The sequence below is a fragment of the Magnolia sinica genome, chromosome 8, assembly GCF_029962835.1.
Source record: "Magnolia sinica isolate HGM2019 chromosome 8, MsV1, whole genome shotgun sequence".
Lineage (NCBI taxonomy): Eukaryota > Viridiplantae > Streptophyta > Magnoliopsida > Magnoliales > Magnoliaceae > Magnolia > Magnolia sinica.
The window spans coordinates 76618956-76633706 of NC_080580.1; the positions used below are offsets into that span (position 1 = coordinate 76618956).

The 14751-nt window shown below is 40.0% G+C and overlaps 1 protein-coding gene across 2 annotated transcripts in view; it reads left to right on the plus strand.

Moving 5' to 3' along the window:
• The first annotated feature begins 11867 nt into the window (after positions 1-11867).
• Positions 11868-14751, plus strand: part of LOC131253457 (sorting nexin 2B-like) — a 30531-nt gene continuing 27647 nt past the window's right edge. For both annotated transcript variants that reach the window (XM_058254448.1, XM_058254449.1), the window contains exon 1: positions 11868-13159. In XM_058254448.1, the coding sequence (XP_058110431.1) occupies positions 12056-13159 (1104 nt within the window). In that variant the 5' untranslated portion in view covers positions 11868-12055. The remainder of the gene's footprint in view (positions 13160-14751) is intronic.

Sequence of the window (14751 nt, forward strand, 5' to 3'; positions counted from 1 at the left end):
CTGGAAGCTCCACCAGTCCCATATGTCGGTCTGGTACAATGAATCCATCACATTGCCCATAGTCACCTTCCACTTCTCAGCACCAGGCTCACCTAGAGCTATTAAAATAAAAGATGAATCCCCTGCGATATTGGAGTTGTCCTTGTACCATGCCGATATCCTATGATCATACTATATGATTCTTCTCATAGGTGGCTGCTCCACCTACTCTGTATCCTTGTCTTGCTCACTCATGTGGCTATGCCCAACATGCCACACACGTGCAGAGGTGGAATCTACTACATCCACTGCAGCTCCACCTTTTGAAGTGCTCCCAATCAACCTGTACAAGTTACCGAGTCGTTGCACTTTCATAATTACCTGTGCCCCCTTAGATACCTTAAGAACACTATCAATACATGTGTACTTGCATCCTTTTGCCTCAAGTACAACAAGAGAAATCGAATTCTGCTTCAAATCAGGAACGTGCCTGCCATCAGTCAAGGTACGCTCCTCCCCATCAAACATCCTGATGCGTACTGTACTAACAGTCACAACATTACAGGCAAAGCCATTGCCCATAAACACCTGTCCACCATCACACTCCCTGTAGCTGGCGAACCAACTCTGATGAGGAGTCATGTGAAAAGATGCCCCTGTGTCTAGCATCCACTCAGCCTTACGATCATCGTATGGCCGCCTGATAGTAGACAACAAAACATTACCATCACATCCACTCGATCCATCTGATGTTGCAGCATTGGCCTCCTTGTACGAAGCCTAAGAATTTTCTCTCTTCGATTTAGGATTTTCACAATCCTTCTTCACATGTTCTTCCTTCCCACAATTCCAGCACTTTACATTTCCTTTGCCCTTGCCCTTGGATTTGGATCCAGAGCTTGAAGAACCTGTACCTTGTTCAGAATTCCTACCCCTTGTAAACAGTGCATCAGAAGATGTTCCCATGTCATCGTTTTACTTTCTCATAGCCTTCCCTTGAAGAGCTGAGATAACGGTGTCGACACTTAGGATTTTATTTGTGCTACACATAGCGTCCTTGAATGACTCATACGACGCCGGAAGAGAATTCAGCAACATACATGCTTGTTCTTCATCTTTCATCACTTCCTCTGTATCCAGCAATTTGCAAACTAATTTATTAAAGTTGCTAACGTGAGCCTCCAGATCTCCACCCTCTGTCATCCTGAAGTTATACCACTGCCGCTTCAAGTGTAGGTGATTTTCTGAGAATTTTTTCGCATAGACATCCTCTAACTTCGCCCATAACTTAGTCGCAGTTTTCTCCCTCATGACATTGTGGAGAACCTCATCCGTGAGACATAAACGGATCAATGATAATGCCTTCTTATTAAGAGTATTCCATTCATCATCAGTCATAGTAGACTTTCACTCCTTAAGAGCACCATCTTCGCCTTACTTGATTAAGGAACTCATCATCTTGATATTCCATAACTCAAAATTATTTTTCCCTGAGTACTTCTTAATATCGTACATGGTGCTTGTCATTATTACTAATCCCTCAGATTCAGATATGTGCATTGCTTTGATACCACTTATTGGGGATTTGTACTGCAAAATCACACAGATCTAGATCTAAGATAGCAATCCAGTGACACCAAGCACACACAAGAGAACACAGATTTAACATGGAAAATCCTTGCAGGAAAAAATCACGGCACGAAGCGACAGATCTCCACTATGAAATAGAAATTACAAAGAGAGAGGACTTACCAGATTCGAACAACCTTAAATTTCACCCTTGCTACACCCTTTAGAAACCCTAAAATTCTTTTAGGAACCCTTATAACTCCTTTAAAAAGCCTTAGAATACCTCCCAATCCCGCATACACCCATTTATATAAGTTTAGAAATAAATAGAATCGGAATAGGAAACAAAAATCGTAAAATCTGCGTTTCCGCGGAAAATCTACGTAAAATCTTCGATGACATCGAAGGTCCATCGATGTCATCGAAAATGGACCAAAACTGTCTAGCGACCAGGGGTGAAAAATTCTGAAAATTATCGATGGCATCGAGCTACCTTTGATGTCATCGACGACTGGCTTCGATGTCATCGAAGACTAGTTGATGTTATCGACAGACCAACAAACAGATTTAAGACATATGTCCATAATATTAAGGACATTTACTCTTCAAGAATCTGTCGATGTGGTTGTTGATGACCAACCTTATGACAAAAATAGTCATTCAATTGATATAAAGGATGATGTGGATTTATACATTATAGGTAAATCAGATAACAAATCCACATCTTCTAATGAACCTCGATCGTTGAATAACATACCATTCATTAAGGATCATCTTCTCAATCAAATCATTGGAGATCCTAATGGCGGTGTGAAAACTTAACGTCAACTTGAGGGTATTTATAGTCATTTCTCCTTCACCTCAAAAATTGAGCCCAAAAATGTTATAGAAGCACTTCGAGATGAATATTGGATTGCTGTTATGCAAGATGAGCTACAACAATTTAAGAGAAATGAGGTGTAATAGCTAGTTCCCAGACCACTTGATACAAATATCATCGGAACTAAATGGATCTTAAAAAATGAATCTGATGAATCTAGAAACGTGGTAAGAAATAAAGCAAGACTTGTGACGCAAGGATATTCATAGATAAATGGCATCAATTTTGATGAAACATTTGCCCCAATAGCGCGTCTTGAGTTTATAAGGATTCTCATGTCTATTACGTGCACTTTACAATTCAAATTGTTTCAAATGGACGTCAAAGGCGCCTTTCTCAATGGTGTACTCGAGGAAGAAGTATATGTTCAACAACCAGAGAGATTTTTATATCCTAAGTATCCTCAACATGTATATCGACTGAGAAAAGAGCTTCATGGTCTTAAACAAGCACCCGGTGCATGGTATGAGCGCTTGACGCAGTTTCTTCTAGACCACCAATTTTGTAGGGGAAGTGTTGATAAAACACTATTTACGCAAAAGACAGATAATTCTTTACTCATTGCCCAGATTTATGTGGATGATATAGTCTTTGGATCCACTTGTGAAGATGTTACTCGTAATTTTGCCGAATTAATGAAATCTGAATTCGAAATGAGCATGGTTGGTGAGCTAAATTTCTTTATGGGGCTACAATAAAGCAAATGCATAATGAGATATTTGTATGCCAGTCCAAATATGCAAAAAATCTAGCTAAAAGATTTGGACTTGTATCTGGATGTACTCACCATACTCCCATGAGCACCACACTCAAACTATCCAAAGATGCTAATGCAAGAGTGTGGATCAACACTTGTACCGCAGCATGATAGGTAGTTTACTATACCTTACAGCTAGTCGGCCGAATATAGCTTTTAGCATTGGTGCATGCGCACAATTTCAGGCCAATCCAAAAGAATCACACCTATCAGCGGTTAAAAGAATTATCAAGTATGTGGCTGGAACTACCAATTTCGGCTTATGGTACCTGTTTGACACATCTACTATCATTGCCAGGTATTCCGATACCGATTGGCCTGAAAATATAGACGATCGCAAATCAACCAACGGTAGTTGTTTTTATATCAGCAACTATCTTATATCATGACAAAGTAAAAAAACAGAACTCAATATCTTTGTCTACTGTTGAGGCCGAATACATAACAGCTGATAGTTGTTGTGCGCAACTTCTTTGGATGAAGCAAATGTTACTGGACTATGGGATTGAATAATCCACAATGACACTTTTTTGTGATAACACAAGTGTCATCAATATCTCTAAAAATCTAGTTCAACATTCAAGAATAAAGCACATTGACATCCGACACCATTTTATATGAGAACTTATCGAAGACAAGATTATTATGTTGGATCATGTGCCTACCAAGCGTCAACTTACTGATATCCTAACAAATCCCCTGGATGCCAATAGATTTGGAGATCTCCAAAAATCTATTGGAATATGTGCGATCTAATATATTTTATAGTTCATGTGCGTCTAATGATATATCTGAGGACCACGGGCCTCCAAATTCTTTTTGAACATAAACATAGGATACGTTTATAATTTTGGTTATTATCCTTTTGTGTAAAATTTGGTGAGTGTACAAGTTGATAAGTAGGTATATTATTTTGTACATCTCCTTGAGCAATTTGAAGCATTTAAAAAATTCTAAAACTCTTACTTCGATGTTTCATTTGATGACTCGAATGACCCTTCGATGACATCGAATTAGATTTGATCACATCGAAGATATACCAAGAACTAAAGCGTCGGACATTGCTTGCTGTCATTAAACACCTCCTCGATGACATCAAATTCCGGATGTTCGATGTCATCGAACTAGCTTAAATGACCTCGAAGCATCCTAACTTATAAAAGAGCGGGTGAGCGCGAAAAATCCCCATTTTGGATTTCATTTTGGGCAAACATTTTTTTTCCTTCCGACTCGGTGGTGTCATGGTGCTCGTCCTGGGTTCAAATCAACTCCTATCTTGGTAAATTTTCCCTCTTTCTACTCCCCTTTCATAAATAGATTGGATTTTGGTTTGTCCTTGTTCCTAGGGTTTCTGCCATTTCTCTAGGAATTTCTGTTTTGAACTATGACAAAGGACAAAGGGAAGGCTCTTGCCGTTGGGGAAACCTCACGGCCAACTAGAAAAAAGACCTTGGCGCCTAAAGAAAGGGCCAAATCCCCTGCGACATCATCGGATCAGGGTTCCCCTACCTCACGACGTGGTAACCCTGCCCAGCAAACTCTCATTGCTCCTCCCGCTGATTCTCCTCACGGCCAACTAGAAAAAAGACCTTGGTGCCTAAAGAAAGGGCCAAACCCCCCGCGACATCATCGGATCAGGGTTCCCCTGCCTCACGACGTGGTAACCCTATTCGACAAACTCTCATTGCTCTTCCTACTGATTCTCCCATTGCTCCTCCAAGTGCTACTTTGCTTGCCAAATATTCAAGGAGGCAGCTTGTACATGAGCGACGGGTTAATGCTGAGTGCATCCAACCCTTTGGGATTGAACCTCTTCTTGCTGCAGTAGATTGGACCCCTTTGTTGAATTTTGAGGGTGTTAGTCGGGATAATAGGTCTATAGGTTTCTTGCACACTATCATACCCCTGTTATGGACCCACCATCTGTGTCCATTACTATTGGACACTCCACCTTTGTCATCACGCCTGACACAGTTGCTAGTCGGTTTGGCCTTACATTGTCTCCAATATGTCTGTTAGAAATGAACATTGATGACCATACTATTGGTTCTTTAATGACCAAATTCATGTGCTATGGTAGAGACGTTCCCTGGCACCAAGGCAATGCTCTCAAAACCATGTACATGCTTCCTAAATATTGGGTCCTCCATGGCATCTTCTCCAAGAATGTCTACCCGCGTGGAACAAATCGTGTCGATCTTAATCCTTTTATGTTACTAGTCCTGTACAGTGTTGCATCAAGGGTTAAGTTGTGTCTTCCGTCCCTAATTATCCACCAACTCATCGTACTTGTCCATAGTATAAGACCAACTCATCTTCCATTTCCACATCTCATCCGCATCATGAGCTAAGAGCCGGGCTTGCCTGTCACCGAAAAGGCCTAACTATATGTCCTAGAAGGGGGGGAGGGGTGACTAGGACTATGCCAATTTTAAAATAATAACAGTGGAATAAAACAATAAGATAACCAAGAATAGGAAAGATAATAATTCACAATACAGAATGTAAAGCAATCACAAAATCTAGTTGTTCTAAGGACAACCTTTCACCATAAAAACCAAGGGTTTATGGCGGGACAACCTTACTAGAACAATTAGAGAATTAAAAGTTAAAACTGTAAAGGAACAGAAAGGAAATAGTAAGAATTGAAATCTAAACTATTACAACATTCCCCACAGTGCTTGAAATGAAAATATTACAACATTCACATCCACACATACATCCCACAATTTTGAATGATAAATGATATAGAAATTAAGCAAACATTCAAACCACAATACACAAAGAATTATAGTGGTTCGTTGTGTGTTCACCAACTGTTAAACAACAGCCGCACAGATTCCTACTCTACTCCTAATATCCTCACACAGGGGATATTAGCGTTCACTATGAAAATAAGTTTCACAGGTTCACCTAAAACCTTCATAATTGTGTCTTTCAATGGGCTTACACAATTCAAAAACCCCACTTCTGAGTTTTCCTTGCTCTCCTCAGATAACCAATAGATTGAGATTTTTCTGGGTTAATCTCAAACAAAAACCAAAATGAAGGAAATTTATAATACAATAAAATACCTGGGTTTCTCCTTTTGTAGCAGCCCGAAAAAATCAATCGGAGTAGAAGTTCGAATGTGGAATTTCAATGTCCAATACTCACTTTGAAATGGTTCTAAGTTCTAATTGATTTTAAATTAAATCCAATTAAAGCTAGCTCTATTTGATTTTGATTCCAAGAAGTGAAATATCCCAATTCCTCTTTCAAATTAGATTGGAATGCAGAAACAAAATCAAATAAGAAAAAGCTAACAAAAGAGAATATTAAATATGCACAATTAGCTTAAGAATGAACACAGACTTATCTTAGAGTGATGCCTTGATTTTACTTGAATTGCCTTATAAAACTCTAAAATTCGTGTTCTATTTATAGTTGCAGAAATCACATCTATGATTAGTCTTGAGGACACTACGACTGGTTGTAGACTGAACAGATTTTTGAAATTTTAAGCGCGATCGGATAAAACCGTTTCACGACTGGTCGTAGGGTGTCCACGACCGGTTGTGAGCCCTCCACGACTGGTCGTGAGCATCCTACGACTGGTCGTGAGACACCTGATTTGATTGCTGTAGTTTGAGTCGAAGGTGCACGACTGGTCCTAGAACGAGTCGACACTGTTTCTACGACCGGTCGAGTAGTCTCCAGGACTGGTCGTAGCTCAAACAAAAAATTTTAAAAAATTACAACAACTTAGGACTAGTCTAGAAATTTCTTAGACTGGTCGAGCCAGAGCTAAGACTAGTCGAACAAAGTTCAGGACTAGTCTTAGAACAGACCAAACATCTATAAAATGATTCAGTTTGAATTATGTATATAAAATGACCTATCCTAAGGTCAATCTAAGGTCAATCATACCTTGAAAGTGAAGTATGAACATTGAGACTTCATTTCTTCAGATGATAGTTGACCTTTGAAGATTGTGAAGCTTGAGATCTTTCTGCTTGATGTAACCTTGAGCTTGAGATCTTCTAGAGCTTGAATTGCACTTCATCTTGCATTGTACACTAACTTGAGTCTTTGAACAAGATCACTTCTTTCGTTGTATCTTGTACTTGCATTTCTTGAAATGGTTTGAAGTAGTTTTTCGTTTTTGACTTGAAGCAAAGTGTTTAGAGAGGTGATGTAATATCTTAAACATATATACCTATGAGCTACACAAGACATAGATTGAAGTTTTGGCACTACAAAATTTGACAACCAAAGGAGCAGGAAACCATAGCACTTATAGTCACCAATGATCCCAAGCGCCCTTGACAACATTTTACCAAATTGAACATCAAGCGGATGGATTTGAAATATCACCCGATTCCAGGTGAACAAGAAGGGGATGAGCGGCAAGCCGAGACGGAAATAGGAGAGACGGTAGCTCCTATTGAGGATGAGGAACGACCACCGCCAATCATTCCATCGACTCCTGACTCAATGCATGCGCAACGCTCCAAGTGACATCAGGATCGTGTTGGTGCAACTCTTCATGGGCAGGCGTGTCTTGAAGACCGATTTGATCGTCAGGAGGAACATATGATGCGCATAAAGGAGAGACTCTCAGGACTAGAGCAAATGGTAGCGGCCTTGCAGCGCACGGCTCAACACATTGTAGACTTGCTAACTTGCCGCTATGATGATACAATTCCTCATGATGTAGGTCCTGCTCCGTAGTATGTTTTTGTTTTTCATCACATATCTGTGTTGATTGGTTGAACTTAGGGCATATATATCTTTTTTGTTGCCTTAAGTTTATGTGTGTATGTGATGATTACTAAACTTCTTTTTACGTGACCTACTTTTGATCTTGTCCATAGATGGGCTACATGCTTTTTGATAATGTTTTTAGATTATTTTGTCTATGTTAAGCTTGGGCATTTATTATTATTATTATTTAAAATGATATCTATATACGTGTCTAGCTTATTATCTCTGCTTCCTCCATATTGATTCTACTAAGCACTTTAAATGCTTCAACTTCAGTCATATAATGATGTATTCCTATCTACTAACCCCTTGCCAATGACTGACAAAAAGGGGAGAACAATCCCACCATTATGTTCCTATGAGTGCATGGTTAAAATGAATGGTGATGCAGGATGATAGAGGGAGTAGCAACTCAAGCAATACAATTGTGTAATTGTTCAGTTTCGGAATACAATTCTGTAAAATTGTGTAATGATGTGTACCCATAATTTAGTTTACTGTTCCAAGTATTCTAGGTGTTTTGTCACGTAATTGACAAAAGAGGAGATTGAAAGTGTACTTGTTTGTCAATTAATGTGAAGGTTGAGTCAGTCAGTTCAGTAAGCTCCATAATGAAATGACCACAACATACAGTCTCAACACAATGGATGAATCAAGATGTCAAGGTAAATTAAACCTCACATCTCATGACCAAAACACCTCAGGCATATAATACCCATTAAAAAATACTCTAATCTATTCAAAAACTAATAAGGAAAATATGTTTTATAGATTAGGTAATAGAAAGCTAAGTTGAAAAATCATACGAAATTCTGTCAAGTTTTCTAATTCATTCGTGTCATCGAACACTATTCGATGACATTGAAGGTGACTCAATGCCATCGAATAAGTGTCTCAAACTGTCCAGTAACCACATAACATTTTGGACCAAAAATTTGATGACATTGAACTTGTCTCAATAACATCGAAGACCAACCTTTGATGACATCAAAAGCGACTCGATGACATCAAAAAATGACACTCAGATGTTCAACAAGCTCACGCATACATTCACTTGAAAAATTCAATGACTCGAACAATTGTTCGATGACATCGAACATCAACCTTCAGTGACATCGAGAATTGAGCAAATTATGTCCAACAAACTTTGTAGGAAAAAACACTTAAAATATTCGATGAATCGAACTGGATTTGATGATATCGAAATTCAAATTTCAATGACATCGAATCATGTTTGATGACATCGAATAAAGATAGAAAAAGTCTAACAAGTTTTAAACAATTTTCAAACAAAAATCTCGTGTCATCGAACTGCTACTCGATGACATTAAAGGTGGCCTTCGATGTCATCGAATGCAATTTGATGGCTTCGAATGTAGAAAGAATTTGTTTGTTTTATTACTGTTTAGACTTTTGCCTATATATCCGGAAGGTTGCTTTCTTAGTTTGTATCGAGAAAAAGAGTGAGCTCTGAGAGAGTAATTGCTTACCTACCATCATAAACTTTTTTCTCATGGGAGTTCATCCTTCAACCATTTCTTAATGCAATAAATGAATATTCAATAGATTGGATTGGAGAATGAACTTCACCATTCGAGGATCATCCAGCAACTTACTTAATGACAAATCATTGTGCTGGAATCTCTTGAATGCCTAATACCCTAGAATCACTCTCTCTCTTAAGGATCTATATTCTTTAAAGAGTAGATTCTCCTAAAACCTTAACCTAACTCCAACGACTTGCATTGGGAGCGTCTACAGTGTTGCGGTTCAAGGGAGCTGAAGATTCTTTCTTATCAAGGGAAACCATCTTCATTATGTGCTAGAAACGGAGCTCACCTATTTTCAAGTAGGTGTTTAGAGTCCATAGAATTTAAAGATCCTTCGTTGTGTATGATTGGTTTTCAGGTTGTATTTCACAAACACACTAAAACCTTTACAGGCTTTCGACGGGAGAATATGTATAGAGTTCTTGTGTAGGATTTATAGTGCCTTGTGTAGGTATGATTGATTGTCTTGTGTAGACATGTATGGTTGCCTTGGGTAGGTAATTCCTTGTGTAGAATATATGTGTCTTGTGTAGACAATACTTTATATAAGTTGTGAAGGTTTATGGTAAAACTGATTTAAAACCATCACGTAATTAATCCGGCACACTTTAGGGTGGAGTGAGTCAGCCAGGAGTGGAGTAGGCACATAGTCGAACTACTATATATCGCTGTGTTTGTGATGTTTCTTGCATTATTAGTTTAATTGATTAATATGTGTAAATGTGATATATTTATGTTTTGCTGAACTTATATCTCTTCAATGCCTTAAAACATGAATGTGAATGATTCTTTGATGATCTTATTGAACTAAGTTTAAATCAGTAAACATTACATAATAGAAAGATCAGAATTTAAGAAAAGTCCTATTTACTCCTTCTAGGGCACTTTGATCAATTCCATACTTCTATTATAGCGGTTATACCACAATTTCAATAACCCCTTAATCTCCTTGATCTAGCAATGTCACCAATAGTAATATTCCTTTGCAATTGATTTCAATTGGAAAGTCTTAACATCATTTCAAACCTTAGTGGGTGTCACGGTCATTTCATTGTCCAAAGGTAATGAAACGTCACGGCAGTGGTATTTATTACTAACTAGGGAATTTGAAAATGGCCGAAACAAAGTCCGGCATATGCAAGTGTTGCTATGCAAAGTCATAATTTTAGTCCATGATACATGCAAAGGACGGAATAATTTGAATCACTTATTCAGCAAATACAGAAATTATAATTTGTAACTGCATGCGTATCATCTCCATCATCTGCCGGAGCATGGAGTTTTCTTCTCACGCAGGACTTTATAAGCCATTGGCCCTTTTAACCAATGTCATTGGCCACCAGTACAGCGTCTTAGACCCTTCGATCCTTGTGATTTATGAAACACCACCCATCCGGAAAGGACTCAATGGGGGGACCGTCTGGCCTCAACAAAGCACGAGACAAACATCTCTATCATATCAAATGGGCCCCACACCTTCACAAATCCTCTCCCATCAAAGGCACGACCCTATCAAAGTAGGAAGCGGATTGGGTAGCGTACTGAGTAAACTCTGTGGGGTCCACTGTGATTTATGTATTTTATCCACTCCATCCACTCATTTTACTAGATAATTTTATATCTTGGGTAAAGAAATGAAGCATATTCAAAGTTTAAGTGGGCCACACCACAGGAAACAGTGTGAATTGAGGTTTACCATTGAAAAATTCATCGGGCTATAGTTTTGAATCAAGCTTATATTTGTTTTTCCTCTTCCTCCATGTCTTTATAATCTTGCGAACTATCACCGTAAGGCCTAGAAAGGTTTAAACGGTGGAAATGATTATGTTACCACATTTCCTGTGGTGTAGTCCAGTTATATTTATATATAGTTCAATTTTGCGATAAACAAATAAAATGATCTGAAAAAACGGATGCCCAGCGTTTACGGTGGGCCGAACAGAGTCTAGTCAGTACGAAAAAGCGTGCGGAGTAACTCAGTACGCAAACCGATTTCATGGAACTATACACGCGTTTTCGATTCTGACAACTGGACATTATCTTATGCAATCCAAACCATTGATCTGATGCCTCGGATCATGAATGGACTTTTCTCCAAAAAATCCTTCAAGAAAAAGATATCATCCTTTCATTTTGGTCCCCAAAAAACAAACGGATTAGAAGAGGAATACACTATCAGTCCAAACTCAACTGAAATAGCACAGTCAGTATAAGAGATATTCAGTAACTATCTATCCATCTGTGGGGCCCAACAAATCAATGGTCCTGATTATCAAATCATGGACTCTACGTATCAGAAATGAAAACTCACGTACACTGCAAGAGACATGGTCGCGTACCATGCAATTCATCCGATCGAAAGTAATCTGAACCTCTTCTCCATCTGGCACTCCACATTTTCCCCATGCCTTCCCTCGTTCACCACATCGGCACCCTGGCGCAAGATATCCAACCCGGCGTAATCTCATGAACTCCCATCCCCGACTCGCCTCCCAATTCCGGATCTTGCACCCCCACTTTTATTAAAAACCCACCCCTCTAATCTCTCATTCTTTCACCAAAAATCCAAACAGAATGATGGGCCCTGAAAATCATCACCCCTTTGAAGACTCTCATGTCTTCGCATCGCGCGAAGAGATGGAAAATCTCAACCTCGACGACAACGACGACCACAACAACCACAGCGGCCGCTCCCAAATCAACTCCTACGCCGAAGACTACCGGAGCGCCATGTCATCGATCTCTGATCTCCACCACCCGTTATCATCATCGCCATCACTGGCCCCATCCGTTGTAGTCACCCGCAGCGACGACAGCAACAGCAACAATAACGATAACAATAACCAAAACAACCACAGCGATCCTTTACTGTCGCCGCCTTCCCCTATAAATTCCCCAAAGGCACCTCCCTTTTCGGATACTTCCTACCTCGATCCCCCTTCGTATGCTGACATCATCTTCAGCCCCTCCAACGGAAGATCGCCCTCGCCGTCTGCTTCTTCGACCTCCGAATACATCAAAATTACGGTGGCTGACCCTCAGAAGGAGCAGGAAATGACGAACTCCCTCGTCCCTGGGTCGAACACCTATGTCACTTATCTGATCACGACGCGGAGTAATATGCCGGAATTTGGTGTGTCGGAGTCGAGTGTCCGTCGCCGGTTCAAAGACGTTGTGACGTTGGCTGACCGGCTGGCGGATTCCTACAGGGGGTTCTTCATCCCGCCTCGGCCGGACAAGAATGTGGTCGAGAGCCAGGTCATGCAGAAGCAGGAGTTTGTGGAGCAGCGGCGGACTGCGCTTGAGAAGTACCTTTGCAGGCTGGCGGCCCACCCGGTTATCAGGAAGAGTGAGGAGCTGAGGGTGTTCTTGCAGGTGCAGGGAAGGCTGCCGCTGGCGCCGACCACGGACGTCGCGTCACGAATGCTTGATGGGGCCGTGAAGCTGCCGCGACAGCTGTTTGGGGAGGCGGCCGCAGGGGCCGTCCAAGTGCATGAGGTGGTGCAGCCAGCGAAGGGTGGTAGGGATCTGTTGAGGATCTTTAAGGAGCTGAAACAGTCGGTGGCGAATGACTGGGGGGGTGTGCGGCCCGCCATAGTGGAAGAGGATAAGGAGTTTTTGGATAGGAAGGAGAAGATGCAGGATCTGGAGCAGCAGCTCAGCAATGCGTCGCAGCAGGTGATCTGTCAGCCTATCTATATATTTTTTTCTTTTCCTAGAAAGAATGTTTGTAGAAATGACAGATCTGACTCAGATATACCATGAATAAGATATAGAGAAATGCTACATTTCATGGAAAGCAAATGCATGGCCTGAATCAGGAACATTGGTATGGTAGGTGGCCAGGCCGATGAGCCATTATCCAAAAATGTCAGAGACTGGGTCATCATGAGCATCCAGCGATTTTTGTGTTTTGCCCATTGAATGCGAACAGTATGGTTCAATGTTGTCTAAGCCGCCCGCTTATTGACCACTGATTGGATGTTTAACATGGTTTGATTACCTTGATTCTTCAGCCATGGTCCATCATCCACATGATAGCCCCACCAAATCAATTGCTTGGATCACTGTTACAGAATAGGTTCTTTGGTGCCAGATTCATGGAGCTCCATAATGCATGTGCATCATGGTAGAAATCTTCTTAAGATAAAAACTCGGTTGAAAAGAAGCTGAATAGTCCCTTAAGCCTTGAATCTAGCATGAAAGTCAGGCATGTGAACATTGTAAAATAGTGATGTGACTCTAGTGTTTAAATCTAGTTTGCAACAATGGAATATGTCATGCGTAACTCAAGCCTCGAACTGGAGGAAACTGAGCTGTAGATGAAAATTTTGAGGCAATTCCCCACTAATTACTCCACATATTAATGATTTAATGTAATGGCCTAAATCAAAATTACCGAAATCGCCAAACCACGGTCATGGGTAAATTGTGATCCTGATCATATGTTTACTGACCTGAAATTATGCTCCAATATTCTTAATATTGATTAAGTTATAATGTTAATTTGTTTAGAAAGTAGAAATCTTTACTTCATTTTATCCAACAGTATTCATACGTCATGATATTACGCATGCGGTATCTATCATACGTATCAACAATGCTCATTATTCATTGATTCATATATACATATATTACTAAATCAAGTCACATGCACATATATTACTAAATCAATTCACATACATTACCATATCAATTCGTCTAGAAAGCTATTATGCACATGCCAGTGTACTCAAAGGCGTTCCAGGCATGTGCGTAGGTGTTTTGGGCCTGTGCACCTCTCTTGGACCTTGGGTGAGGCGTTTACCTTGGGTGCGCGCATAGCATTGGGTGTGCCTGAAGCACTCGTGACTTGTACATGAGGTGCCCTTATGGGGACCTCATATATATATATTTTTTAATTATTTTTTTGGGGGGTGGGGGGGTAATATTTTGGGGGTTATTTTACCACCCAATATGGGTGCAAATAGACACGAAAGGTTGTTTAAGCCCAATTTCAACAACTTTTGTCATTTATTTTGATATTAAAGCTTAAGATATTTTCCCCTAAATTTCAAGGTTTTCTAATTTATTTTTATTCTTGATTTCTTTATCCTAGCAGTGTGACAAGGTAATCTTATTGGACTTCCTGAAAGCAATTTGAGCTTTTGTTGGTGCCATACAAGAGATTTAAGGTGAGTTGGGGATTTGGGGGGAATTGGAAAATTTAGGTTAAAAGATATGGAAAAATGGGATTATAGCCAAGGTGTGACGAAATGGTTTTGTAACTG